Here is a 14763-nt window from a genome sequence, read left to right on the forward strand (position 1 = left end):
AAAAATAGATAAATCTCTCTGTAACCAGAGATTAAAGATTGATTTGGTTTTTTGTATTTTAGGAAATATTTTATTTTTCTCTTTCAATGCTATTCTTAGAAATAAAAATTCCAAAGTATGTAACAGAGTTTTTAACTGAAATGTTTTCTACACTTGTGACAGGTGAATCAAAAGTCTAGAAATAAAAACAAAATTTTTATCAACTATTATTATTATTATTATTATTATTTATTTCTTAGCAGACGCCCTTATCCAGGGCGACTTACAATCGCAAGCAAATACAAATACATTCAAGTGTTACAATACAAATAATACAATAAGAGCAAGAAATACAATTTTTTTTTTTTTCAAGTGTGACAAACCACAATTTAATAATACAGCAGATAATAGTGAAAGTTACATCAGGATATGATTAAATAGTGATAGTTACATCAGGATATGATTAAGTACAAAATACTACAGGTTAAACACTTGGCAGATTACAATATTCTTAAGTACAGGATTAAATGCAGTAAAATAGGGGGCAGATAAGAGCAAAATAAAGCATATTTAAATGAAGGGTGATAGTGTCCCAGGATACAACAGAGGAGTTCTACAGGTGCTGTTTGAAGAGGTGAGTCTTAAGGAGGCGCCAGAATGTGGTCAGGGACTGGGCAGTCCTGACATCTGTAGGAAGGTCGTTCCACCACTGCGGAGCAAGGGTGGAGAAGGAGCGGGCTTGGGAGGCAGGGGAGCGTAGCGGAGGTAGAGCCAGTCTTCTAGTGCAGGCGGAGCGGAGAGGTCGAGTGGGGGTGTAGGGAGAGATGAGGGTCTGGAGGTAGCTGGGTGCAGTCTGGTCAAGGCATCTGTAGGCTAGTACAAGAGTCTTGAACTGGATGCGAGCGGTGATCCTTATAATCCAATAAATCCAATAAATCTAAAATTAATCGAATTAATCGAATATTGTTGTTAATGTGGTGATTTTTCATGAAGCCTGATTTTCATTAATGATATAATTTAAATCTTATTTTAACCTGTTGGTGTAGATAAGGGCAATAATTTTATAATCTATGTTTAAAAGTGTTATGGTACGTCAGTTATCTAACAATAAAACATCTTTATCCGATTTGGGAATAAGAGAAATAACGCCTTTCATTGAATCAGATAATTCCTCTCTATTGCTACGTTCCTTTAACATAAAATATAGTGGAGACCTAAGATCATCCTACGGATGTAAAGACTGTCCAGTCCCTGACCACCTTCCAGTGCCTCCTCAAGACTCACCTCTTCAGACAACACCTGTAAAACTCAACTCTCCCCTTCTGGACAATATAGTACTCTGCCTTTAAAGCACTTTAACTTGCACTTATCTGCTCCCTATTTTACTGTATTTAATTCTGCACTTAACCCAATCTGTAGTATTTTGTATTTCACCTGCACTCGTATCTAACCCTGATGTAACTATCAACACTGTTATCTGCTCTTGAACTGCCCCGATAGCAAATCGTACTGTTTTTTTTTGTATTTTGCATCTTGTTCTTAATTGTACTGTAATTCTTGATATGTATTTTTTGTATACAACTGTAAGTTGCCCTGGGTAAGGGTGTCTGCTAAGAAATAAATAATAATACTAACAATTTTGTTCAAAAATACCTCAGTCTCTTTATTCTTGAAGTTATAACTATATACATTACGGTAAACGTTTCCTACATATTGTGCAATCTTGGTTTGATTTTTGGTTGCTTTACCATTAATATTTAAAGAACAGATACATTTTCAAGAGCAAAAAAATAACTGGAATTTTTCTCACCATTTTCCAACCATTGAGCACATGAATGAATGAAAGCGCCATTAATTAGTTCAATAAAATAATTATCAAGTGCTAATTGTATGTTTTGCCATTCTAAAGATTCCTCGTCAGACAATACACCTTTATTAATCAAAGAGGATCATTTATCATTTAAAGAAAAAATACTTTTTTTTTCCTGTTTAATTTTACTAAATTCCACAACCTTGTTTCTGAATTCAGAAACAAGGCAGTGTGGTCCAGTGGATAAAGAAACAGCCTTGTAACCAGGAGGTCCCCGGATCAAATCCCACCACCGCCACCGACTCATTGTGTGACCCTGAGCAAGTCACTTAACCTCCTTGTGCTCCGTCTTTCGGGTGAGACGTAATTGTAAGTGACTCTGTAGCTGATGCATAGTTCACACACCCTAGTCTCTAAAGGTGTCTGCTAAATAAACAAATAATAATAATAAAAAGCTCTACTAATGTCTGATTTATTTAAATCGTCATATAGTGTATTATTAATCAAAGTTTTCACCTTATCACAAAAAATATTGTCTTTTAACAAAGATTAGTTAAATTTCCAGTAGCCAGTTAAATTACCATTTATATTAGAGAGATTACCATTTAAATTAAAAACATAGCATTGTGATCCATAAAAGGAGAAGGCAGATGTGAAACAGTTTTAATGTATTGTAGTGATTCTGAAGAAACCGTCCACAAATCTAATCTGGATTTCTCATCACCAGCTTTACTGCTCCAGGTAAATTCCTTTGTGTTTGGTTAAATGGCGCAGCTGTGCTTTATTTTTTTTGGGGGGCGGGGATGTTGCAAGCCAGCAGAATGTCATTTTGCAAGTTGTATTTGGTTGCACAGATTAGTGGCAAAAAAAGTAACTTCTGCAAGGCTCCCGTTTCCCTCTGTATTGAGCGCATTCGTCTTTTGTGCCTGACAGTTCAGCATGAGTGGTAACGGCTGGACGGTTTAGTTAGTGATCAGAAATTAGGATTTAATAATTATGTTTTTGTGCACATTGTACTTGTTTTACTGAAAGTGATTCCTGTTAAGGTATTTATGAATGCACTTATTTCTTGTTTGATAACCAAGAAAAATAATCAATAATCAATCAATGTTCAGTTATACAAAGGTTTGATAAAAACGTCTGTAAGTTTTTGCAATTTATTTTATTGACTAAAATGAAATTGTTTCAATTTTTTTATTTTCACTTGGTGCATATGCTATGGGATTCCCATCTTTCACAATATTTATTCAAATGAATGAAGGACAGTTTAGATTAGGTTTAGAATGTTACAGGTTTAAACATATAACATGTTTTTAATTTGACGTTTTCCCAAGGTGTGCTAATAGTGGGCCGCAGTGCCTAATGCAGCTGAACAGGTGGGCCTCGGGTAAAAAAAGTTTGTGAACCCCTGGTCTACAGTATCACCATCTCGGTGCTATGTGCAGCATGAAAACCAGACTGAAACTTCGAATATGCCATTAAGAGTTAGAAATGTTTGTAATTGAACTGCAACAACTCTCTCTGGAAACTTATCTAAGAATGGTAGGTTGGAGATTGGCTTATAGTTATTGAGGACTTTAGGGTCCAAATTGTGTTTCTTAAGAATAGGCTTTACCACAGCTACCTTAAGTGCTGAGGGAACTATACTGGAGGAAAGTGAACCATTTATAATTTTTAAAATGTGGGTATTAATAACACCAAGAACATCTTATAATAGTTTTGTAGGAATCGGATCAAGAGAGCATGTAGTATCTCTCATTGTCGAACTAGCTCTGTCAGTTCCTGTAAGGTAATCAAAGAAAAAGCCCCCATAGCAGCCTTAATAGGTGTAGTTGGTAAAATTGTGCTGGTGTCTGTGGAATCTCATTTCTGATGTCTAGTATTTTATTTTTAAAGAAATGTAAGAAGTCATTGCAGCTGTGAGAGGAGCCAATGTCAAGGGTAGGACTATTAGGGGAAGGATTCATTAATCTATCTAGGGTAGCAAAAATAAATCTAGGGTTATTTTTATTTGTTTCAATTAAATTGGAATAATATGAGGATCTAGCTAACGCCAGAGTCTTCCTATATTTAACCAGGGATCCCTTCCATGCGATGTAATGAACATGCAATTTAGATTCTTGCCATCTCCGTTCTAGTTTACAACCCTCATATTTCATCTTACGAGTCGTATCATTAAACCACGGCGAGCTTGAGGTGAGGCAAGTTTGATATGTTTACAAGCAAGTTTCCATGGTAACAACTAAAAATTGTCTGATTAAATATTAATGGATTCCACTTGCCTTTTGCTGCTAAATAATTGGGATCCTTTAAGAGCTAAGCTCCACCAGTTACTAGGAACCTGACAGGCGAAATGACCTACTCTCGTTAGTACATTTTCTCTTTCTAATATTTCTTGTATATTAGTCTCCACTTGTCATTTTGCAGAGAGCATAACACTTGAACTGTTTAACATTGTAAATAAACAAATTTAAAGACAATTTGCTCACTAGCCTGACAGAGAGTGCCAAACAACACAAATAGTGGTAGGCATGGGACATTGTGTTATGTCAAGGAAATTGCAATCATTCTGGGTTTATTTTTAAAATTTGTATTCTTCTTCTAATAGTTTTTGTAAAATACCTGTTCTGGTATTAGGATAATTATAGCCTAGAACATTCTTTCTCAGAGTAGTGAACAATCTGCTTCTGAATGCAGACAAAGATGCTTGACATTACAGCTGCATTTGACACCACTAACCATGAGTTTGTACTTGCTTGTCTACAGTCACATATTGCACACACATTACAGGTTCTGCCCAGGACGGTGGTACTCAAATTGGGGTAGGGGGGTCCCTGGTTGTCCACAAAGCCCAGGGGATCCACAGACATTCTGGAGATTCTCTTTTTGTAAAACACCACATATACAAGACAATGTGTTTCTCTGTTGTGGTGGGAGACAGGCCTTGTGGTGCTTACAGACATTAGAAATCTGCTTTCACTGCAGCGTTTCTCCTTCTTGTTTGTGATTTGTCTTTCCTCCTTTTTCATTTGGAATGGGGGCACTTTTAGCCAGAAGATTCGTGGAATTAATCAATCAAAAGATACAAAGGGTGATGTCACAGAAAAGCTCTGTGAAGATTATTAGTCTAAGAAGCTCTTTCTCCATTTGGGCTATGCAGCCTATCGCTATAATGCTGTATGATCCTCTGGGCTTCCCGTACTCCTGTGAGATATGCGCCATGGGTGGTGGTGTAGAACTGGACATGTGTTGCTTCCCCAGCAAAAAGCACCTGCAGAGGCTGTAAACAAATAAGGGTGCAAGTGTTTATATAAAGCACCCAATTCCATCCAAAATATACATGGCATCATCTTGGGTTTATATCTATGATATTGGTACGACAGATCAAAAGATATGCATAGAAAGGGCACTTAAACTAAGCCATTCTGCATAGCCTTGTGAGGTACATATTGTAAAAAGGCACCAAACAGCAATAGATCGGATAGAACTTAGAAGCTATCCAAATGTAGGAAATTTAAACCCTTTAAGGACTGTGATGGTGTAAACACGTTCATACTGAAGTGTCAGTCTGGGCCCGTGATCGGGTAAACACAATAAAAAACACACTTCATTTATTTGACTTACTGGGCCACCATACTTTGCAGTACATGTTGATTTTAATTTTTAAAGGGTGGAGGAGTTTACAGCAGGACGCAGAAACAAAAACACTACAGGAACTTGTTTAGAGCTCAGAAAAAAACCTGGGAAAACACTGTAAATCCAATTCAATTCCAGGATACTACTATAAGAATTAGACTTATAGTGAATTTTTATAGAAAAGAGAGTCAAATACAGCCAAAAAAAAAAAAGAAAAAAGGTCCTGGGGGACCATCGCACTGAAAAACGTTCAGTCCTTAAAGTTAAATGTCCATTTTAATTTGCACATCCAAAAAAATAATCTTTATGCTAATTTTTAGAATGCCATACATCTCATATTTGGGATTACAACTGTATGATGTCTGTGTGTGGCAAAATAAGACTCCCAAACAAACTTACTTGGGCAAGAGACTTACTGGATTGTGCACACAAGCACAATATAAAAATGCAGCCATGATCAATCAGACAAGTACCTTCGAAATTGAGTCACAGGATTCAAGTGGCAGAGGTTCTGCTAAGGCTTCTTGCTCTCTCATTGCATCCACCCCGAGAGGGATATAGGTGTAGGCGCCTCGGACATAAGGATTCTGCCTCCACTGGGACATCAACACACGGAGAGGGTCAGGAACCTCCCAGCCAGTGAAGGATCTCAGCAACCTGGGGCCAAAACAAAGTCAATCTCAGTGACGCTTAGAGCCCTGGGCTCAACATGGCAGACAAGAACTACAATACAGTAAATATGTTATTGGTCTCCAGTGGCTCATCGCTGTAGCAGTAAAAGTACCACTGCTTGGAAATCAGGGCCAGCCTTTATTAAAAAAGAAAATAATAATACACCATAAATGTCTGTGTTTACAACAAACTTAGTTTCCCTTGCTTTATTTGGATACTACAGAACTTGTCCACTGGCTTTATCTGTTCTGAAATTGTGTGTTAACTACTACTTAGAGGAGGCTGTGTGGTCCGGTGGTTAAAGGGCTTGTAACCAGGAGGTCCCTGGTTCAAATCCTAGCTCACTCACTGTGCAACTTTGAGCAAGTCACTTAACCTCCTTGTGCTCCGTCTTTCGGGTGAGACATTGCTGTAAGTGACTCTGTCAAATAAACAAATAATAATATTATTATTATTATTATTATTTATTTCTTAGCAGACACCCTTATCCAGAGCGACTTACAAATGTTACAAGATATCACATTAGTTTTACATACAAATACCCATTTATACAGTTGGGTTTTTACTGGAGCAATCTAGGTAAAGTACCTTGCTCAAGGATACAGCTGCAGTGGGATTGAACCCACGACCTCCGGTCAAGAGTCCAGAGCCCTAACCACTACTCCACACTGCTGCCCTGCCCTATAATAATAACTAAGGAGACATGCAAAAAGATTTACATTAGATTGGGAATGTATTTTTGTTGGTATTAGATGATGATATTTAAAGGTGTCGCAGTTCAGTGTTTAAATTAAAATAAATCCCTTCCTGTCCAGGTGAGTCCTGTTTTATTGCACATTTCCAAAATCTAGAGAAAATATTCTACAACAATACTAAGATGATGTTACACCACTCTCTGCTAATGGGTGATCATTGTGGAAGAAATTCAGTTGGTAGAAATATTCACAGAGTGCAGCATAGACAACCACCATAAAAAAGGGCCCATTGAGTTGTAGTGTGGGTTTGTGAATCTCCAGAAGCTCACCTCACACAAACCTCCCCAACCGTCTTCTCCTCGAGACCCTCCATGTGCTCCGCTTCCCTTCCTGTAATCCAGCCACAAAGAACGTTGGGATGGCGAGCCACCATGTCAAAACCACAGATCTTCTTATACCACTTGTCCTTCCAGCCCTCATCACCCAACGATGACTTGTAAACCTTCCTGTCCTCTGGCCCTTCCTCCCAAACCAGCTGAATCCCGGCACAGTCTTGTGGCCAGAACCTCTTCTCAAACTCCAAGAAGATTTTGCTAACCACCCCAAACCCCAGTCTCTCAATAGCCCTCATCTTTTCTTCTGGTAACACAGGCTTAAACATCGTGGAGGAATTGTCCTGCAGGTAGCCGAGGGAGGCCGTCACAATGACATGATCTGCTTCTAGTTGCTGACCATCTTCACAAAGCACCCTGACTGGACAGGCACCCTGAAAAGAGATACTTGTTTCAGACAGACCCCACTGGATACACTTTACTGGTTTGTTACACAAGAGGACACCTGGAGACAGACTTTTTAGAAACACATCCAATAAAGCTTGGTAGCCTCCTGATCCCACAGAGTTAAAGAAGCCTCCTTCTAATGCAGTGTATAGCCACAGCTGACCAACTGAGAACTCATACAGAGAGGAGCAGGCTTCGTCTGTACACTCACTCCGCTTGCACCACTCAAAGACTTTTCGGGCATCTTCTGAGGAGGCCAAATCAGACGCCTTGAACTCTTCATCTAGATAACTTCCAAGACTTCTTAAATTATACTTCACATCCAACTCTTGGTCAAATGCTTTTGACATCAATTTACTAAAGTAACAGCACACTTGCTCAACTTGTTCTGGAGGGAGCTGCTTCCCACTTTGGCTGAAGAAATAATCTTGACGCGTTATCGACGAAGGAACACACATGGTAATGCTAGTTCCCTCTTCAGCCAGCAAGCCATGTTCCATGGCCAACTGATAGATGGGGTTTCCCTCCTGACCATGAATCCAATTAGCACCCAGCTCAATTACATTTGTCCCAAAAGGCTTAATTGTATGGATTCGACCTCCTGGCCTGTCCATAGCTTCCAGAACAGTGACATTTCGAAATCCATTACTTACTAATGAGGCAGCCGCTGCCAGTCCAGAAATCCCAGCACCAACTATCACAATCCTGGGCTCACCGAGTACTGGGAGTGTGGCCATTACTGTGACTCTTAACAGATGAGTTTCCTGTAAGGCAAATGTAACATATACATTTTAGTAGTATTTCTCCAGTTCAAAACATATACAAATAAATAATAAATATTTGATAAGAGAATTTTGAATTAACTATATTAATATGATTTGACCCATCCTCCCAGGTAAAAGACAAGAGTCTCTCTTATGCTGGATATGATGCACACATTTAAACACTTCCTCTGTAGATAACCTAATGAATATACTGCTGGGACAAACATGGAATTTTCATGTTCAGATATCCGTTGAAATTCAGACACTTATTTGCATATTCATTCATTTGCCTTTGAAAATTTGTATTTTCATACAAATTAGTTTATTTGCATTTGGAACGATAATTTCTCAGTCTAAGAGAAAACTACATGGAAACACACACAACCCAAAACTACTACCAAAATAGAGTGAGAAAAAGGTGAGACTTATTTTTATTTTTCATAACAGAGGCAGAAGTGTTAAAGGGACTAGGAGCTCTTAAAATAAACAAATCCCCTGGGCCAGATGAGATCCTCAATAGTACTCAAAGAAATGAAAGAAGTTATTTACAAACCGCTAACCAAAATCATGCAACAGTCTCTTGACACAGGGGTTGTACCGACAGACTGGAAAATAGCAAACGTAATACCGATCCACAAAAAGGGAGACAACACCGAACCAGGTAACTACAGACCAATAAGCCTGACTTCTATTATATGTAAACTTATGGAAACTATAATAAGATCCAAAATGGAAAATTACCTATATGGTAACAATATCCTGGGAGACAGCCAGCATGATTTTAGGAAAGGGAGATTGTGTCTAACTAACCTACTTGACTTTTTTGAGGATGCAACATTGAAAATGGATAACTGCAAAGCATACGACATGGTTAATTTAGATTTCCAGAAAGCTTTTGACAAAGTCCTGCATAAAAGATTAATTCTCAAACTGAACGCAGTAGGGATTCAAGGAAATGCATGCACATGGATTAGGGAGTGGTTAACATGTAGAAAACAGAAAGTACTGATTAGAGGAGAAACCTCAAAATGGAGTGAGGTAACCAGTGGTGTACCACAGGGATCAGTATTAGGTCCTCTGCTATTCCTAATCTACATTATTGATTTAGATTCTGGTATAGTAAGCAAACTCGTTAAATTTGCAGGTGACACAAAAATGGGAGGAGTGGCAAACACTGTTGAAGCAGCAAAGGTCATTCAAAATGATCTAGACAGCATTCAGAACTGGACAGACACATGGCAAATTAAATTTAATAAAGAAAAGTGTAAAGTATTGCATGCGGGCAATAAAAATGTGCATTATAAATATCATATGGGAGATACTGAAATTGAAGAAGGGAACTATGAAAAAGACCTTTATGTTGACTCAGAAATGTCTTCATCTAGACAATGTGGGGAAGTTATAAAAAAGGCTAACAAGATGCTCGGATATATTGTGAGAAGTGTTGAATTTAAATCAAGGGAAGTAATGTTAAAACTCTACAATGCATTAGTAAGACCTCACCTAGAATATTGTGTTCAGTTCTGGTCACCTCGTTACAAAAAGGATATTGCTGCTCTAGAAAGAGTGCAAAGAAGAGCAACCAGAATTATCCCGGGTTTAAAAGGCATGTTGTATGCAGACAGGCTAAAAGAATTGAATCTATTCAGTCTTGAACAAAGAAGACTACGCGGCGATCTGATTCAAACATTCAAAATCCTAAAAGGTATAGACAATGTCAACCCAGGGGACTTCTTTGACCTGAAAAAAGAAACAAAGACCAGGGGTCACAAATGGAGATTAGTTAAAGGGGCATTCAGAACAGAAAATAGGAGGCACTTTTTTACACAGAGAATTGTGAGGGAAAGGAACCAACACCCCAGTAATGTTGTTGAAGCTGACACTCTGGGATCCTTCAAGAAGATGCTTGATGAGATTCTGGGATCAATAAGCTACTAACAACCAAACGAGCAAGATGGGCTGAATGGCCCCCTCTCGTTTGTAAACTTTCTTATGTTCTTATGTTCTTATGTTATGCTGTTTTTAGCAATAATGAAATACAATAGTTTCATGTCTCCTGGTAGCAATTTAATTTCTTTAAAAAAAATATTTACATTGATAGTTGAGTACTGCATATGATACAAATAGGTTAAAACAATTATAAAAAAAGAACCACGTCCTTGTTTCATTTTAGCTTTTTTTAAAAAATATATGTAAATAAGCTGCCTTAGAGGCATCGCTTTTTAATTTGGTGACCCCTTATTTATATTATTGTGTTAAATGTATATTTTATCCTGCAAAGTTTTAAGGAAATAGAGACAATATTTAAGGTTAATGCTATCTGTTGCATAGTGTGATAGCTCTATAAGGTATTTTATAAGTATTTTACTTTATCACAGCTTTTAGATTCATAGGAGAAAAACAATGATCAAATCAGAAACTGCAATAGAAAACATATACAGAACAAATAGCATGCTATATTAAATGGTAAGAAATTCTATATTTTGAAAAAAATAGATTCTATGAAGTAACCATTTAATAAATAGAAATATTGAGTTATGTAATATTGTCATGCAGGAAGGGCCTGGTTTGCAGATTGGACACTGAAGGATAGCATAGAGATAGAGTGAGATGGAAAGTGGAAATCAAAGACAGAAGATGCAGTTTCTTCAGCAGAAAAGGAACTCGATTTGCAGCAGTAATCTCGGAATTTGATATTATTGAATTGCTACTGTGTAATGTAATGACTACCTGCTGTGTACAAATGACATTACAGAGATAAGATCAGTTATTCATAAAAACCGTTTTTGAAAGTAAAAGATTCCACTCTGAATATCACCATGAGTCTCTGCATTCACTCTTTCAATATGCTATTAGATCAAACATTGGCAAAGTAAAAATAAAAACCCTAGAGCTTAAAATCTAGTCATCTTAGTTGTAATGACCCTTGAGCTTGTCTTGGTTGAAACAGAGCACTTCAATAAACAGTACTTATAAATACTAACTGAACCACATCACCGGCCTGGTCTGTTATTACCACTATCGGCACTGTGTCACCACACGCTAGAAACCACAGCACATTCGCCGTTACAATATATTTATTAAATGTATATTGTAACAGCTCGATTTATAATAATGAATTCATGTGTGTAACTACAGATATAAATTAAGAAATAATAATACGATACATATTTTATTTAAAATAAATACCTGATACTGATTGTCAAAAGGATGGGTCAAACGGGACTTATTTTACACTGATCCTCTGTTGTTTTCCGCTATTCCGGAAGCAACAGAAGTGAAATTATTGCCAGCTTCACAGACCGAGTCAACACACAGCGCAGTGCCTGACAGGACAACTGAAGAAGTCAGCACCTCCGGTCACTTTTTTTTTTAAGTAACAAAAACGCTTATTAACTGCCAAACATTAACTGCTTTAGATGTGTAATGGCTGCAGTATATGATACTGACCTTAGGTTTAGGGTTTCGGTAAACAATATGATAACCAATCAGAGTGCAGTGTCCTGACAGGAACATTTGGTGGTACCTTTGTAAAGACAGCAATTACAACTGCTTCAGGGGTTGTGTATAAAAATAATAATAAAAATGACCCCGAATTGATATAAATCTCACCTTTTTCTCACTCTATTTTGGTAGAAGTTTTAGGTTGTGTGTGTTTACATGTAGTTTCTCATTGATGTCCATTTCTTTTTTATTTCTCCGGTAATTTCTGCGTGAACGACAGTGACAGGCTCTGTCCGAGTAATGACGTGTTGTGTGTACAGAAACATAGAAGGCTCGAGCAGACAAACCGTCAGTTCTTCTCAGTGATGGGAAAGAGAGGACCAGAAAAGTCAGCTCGACTCACACTCTCAGTCCCCTCCAGGTATGACACAGGCCCGGTTTTTGGGATGGAACCGCATAACAGTCTCGCGTTTTGATTGGTCCATGTCTGTCACATGAATACGTCGTCACACGAGTGGAAAAGCGTGCAGGCATTTTTAACATTGTGATCAGAAGATAGAGAGAGAGAGTGATCTGCTTTCCACAACCTTACCATTAAAATATAATGTGGTATTACACTGTACTGATATAACAAACTATGGGCGATTACTTTATATGAACTATCATGTTATGCACGAATGTAAGAATTGGCTTTCTGGTGGTGTACTTTTTTCTTTCAAGTAGCATATATCTATAATCGTTTTTGCGATATATTTTAATATAAAACATATACGCTATTGCAGTTTTGTTACAGGATACATTAGTTTATCTCTAATGTAATCACAGTTTTACATATAGACTGCCCCTGTTTTCATTTACGTCCCAAATTCTGGGCCGCTTTGCTTTTCAGATAATGTCCCAAATTCTGGGCCGCTTTGGTTTTTAGATAACATCCCAAAAAATAAAAACCAAAGCGGCCCAGAATTTGGGATGTTATCTGCAAACCAAATCAGCCCAGAATTTGGGACATTATCTGAAAAGTAAAGCGGTCCAGAATTTGGGACGTTATCTAAAAACCAAAGCGGCCCAGAATTTGGGACGTTATCTAAAAACCAAAGCGGCCCAGAATTTGGGATGTTATCTGCAAACCAAATCGGCCCAGAATTTGGGACATTATCTGAAAAGTAAAGCGGCCCAGAATTTGCGACGTAAATGAAAACAGGGGCAGTCTATACAGTGCCTTGCGAAAGTATTCGGCCCCCTTGAACTTTGCGACCTTTTTGCCACATTTCAGGCTTCAAACATAAAGATATGAAACTGTAATTTTTTGTGAAGAATCAACAACAAGTGGGACACAATCATGAAGTGGAACGAAATTTATTGGATATTTCAAACTTTTTTAACAAATAAAAAACTGAAAAATTGGGCGTGCAAAATTATTCAGCCCCCTTAAGTTAATACTTTGTAGCGCCACCTTTTGCTGCGATTACAGCTGTAAGTCGCTTGGGGTATGTCTCTATCAGTTTTGCACATCGAGAGACTGACATTTTTGCCCATTCCTCCTTGCAAAACAGCTCGAGCTCAGTGAGGTTGGATGGAGAGCATTTGTGAACAGCAGTTTTCAGTTCATTCCACAGATTCTCGATTGGATTCAGGTCTGGACTTTGACTTGGCCATTCTAACACCTGGATATGTATATTTGTGAACCATTCCATTGTAGATTTTGCTTTATGTTTTGGATCATTGTCTTGTTGGAAGACAAATCTCCGTCCCAGTCTCAGGTCTTTTGCAGACTCCATCAGGTTTTCTTCCAGAATGGTCCTGTATTTGGCTCCATCCATCTTCCCATCAATTTTAACCATCTTCCCTGTCCCTGCTGAAGAAAAGCAGGCCCAAACCATGATGCTGCCACCACCATGTTTGACAGTGGGGATGGTGTGTTCAGGGTGATGAGCTGTGTTGCTTTTACGCCAAACATAACGTTTTGCATTGTTGCCAAAAAGTTCAATTTTGGTTTCATCTGACCAGAGCACCTTCTTCCACATGTTTGGTGTGTCTCCCAGGTGGCTTGTGGCAAACTGTAAACGACACTTTTTATGGATATCTTTAAGAAATGGCTTTCTTCTTGCCACTCTTCCATAAAGGCCAGATTTGTGCAGTATACGACTGATTGTTGTCCTATGGACAGAGTCTCCCACCTCAGCTGTAGATCTCTGCAGTTCATCCAGAGTGATCATGGGCCTCTTGGCTGCATCTCTGATCAGTCTTCTCCTTGTATGAGCTGAAAGTTTAGAGGGACAGCCAGGTCTTGGTAGATTTGCAGTGGTCTGATACTCCTTCCATTTCAATATTATCGCTTGCACAGTGCTCCTTGGGATGTTTAAAGCTTGGGAAATCTTTTTGTATCCAAATCCGGCTTTAAACTTCTCCACAACAGTATCTCGGAACTGCCTGGTGTGTTCCTTGTTCTTCATGATGCTCTCTGCGCTTTAAACGGACCTCTGAGACTATCACAGTGCAGGTGCATTTATACGGAGACTTGATTACACACAGGTGGATTCTATTTATCATCATTAGTCATTTAGGTCAACATTGGATCATTCAGAGATCCTCACTCAACTTCTGGAGAGAGTTTACTGCACTGAAAGTAAAGGGGCTGAATAATTTTGCACGCCCAATTTTTCAGTTTTTTATTTGTTAAAAAAGTTTGAAATATCCAATAAATTTCGTTCCACTTCATGATTGTGTCCCACTTGTTGTTGATTCTTCACAAAAAATTACAGTTTCATATCTTTATGTTTGAAGCCTGAAATGTGGCAAAAGGTCGCAAAGTTCAAGGGGGCCGAATACTTTCGCAAGGCACTGTATGTAAAACTGTGATTACATTAGAGATAAACTAATGTATCCTGTAACAAAACTGCAATAGCGTATATGTTTTATATTAAAATATATCGCAAAAACGATTAGAGATATATGCTACTTGAAAGAAAAAAGTACACCACCAC

At 38.1% G+C, this 14763-nt stretch overlaps 1 protein-coding gene across 4 annotated transcripts; it reads right to left on the reverse strand.

The window, feature by feature from the left end:
- Window positions 1-2584: 2584 nt before the first annotated feature.
- Window positions 2585-12203, reverse strand: LOC117405323 (spermine oxidase). Of its 4 annotated transcripts, XM_059031988.1 has the most exons (5): window positions 11948-12203; window positions 8225-8335; window positions 7122-7558; window positions 5899-6082; window positions 2585-5069 (listed from the first exon to the last, which is right to left on the reverse strand). In XM_059031988.1, exons 2-5 carry the CDS (start codon window positions 8306-8308, stop codon window positions 4917-4919), a joined length of 858 nt encoding a protein of 285 aa, XP_058887971.1. In that variant the 5' UTR covers window positions 8309-8335; window positions 11948-12203; the 3' UTR covers window positions 2585-4916. The 4 variants fall into 4 exon arrangements, with proteins under 4 accessions (XP_058887971.1, XP_033864189.1, XP_058887970.1 ...); XM_034008298.3 differs by having other exon boundaries at window positions 7122-8335; window positions 12127-12203; XM_059031987.1 differs by having other exon boundaries at window positions 7122-8335.
- Window positions 12204-14763: the final 2560 nt, after the last annotated feature.

The sequence above is a fragment of the Acipenser ruthenus genome, chromosome 10 (genome assembly GCF_902713425.1).
Source record: "Acipenser ruthenus chromosome 10, fAciRut3.2 maternal haplotype, whole genome shotgun sequence".
Lineage (NCBI taxonomy): Eukaryota > Metazoa > Chordata > Actinopteri > Acipenseriformes > Acipenseridae > Acipenser > Acipenser ruthenus.

Excerpts from the sequence above, each read along its gene's own strand:
- LOC117405323 (XM_034008298.3), bottom strand. The coding sequence starts at position 8,308 with ATGGCCACACTCCCAGTACTCGGTGAGCCCAGGATTGTGATAGTTGGT. Across the intron at positions 6,083-7,121 it reads GTTGGGGAGGTTTGTGTGAG|GTTGCTGAGATCCTTCACTG; the intron begins GTGAGCTTCTGG and ends TTTTGGCCCCAG. Across the intron at positions 5,070-5,898 it reads CCTGTGACTCAATTTCGAAG|CCTCTGCAGGTGCTTTTTGC; the intron begins GTACTTGTCTGA and ends ATTTGTTTACAG.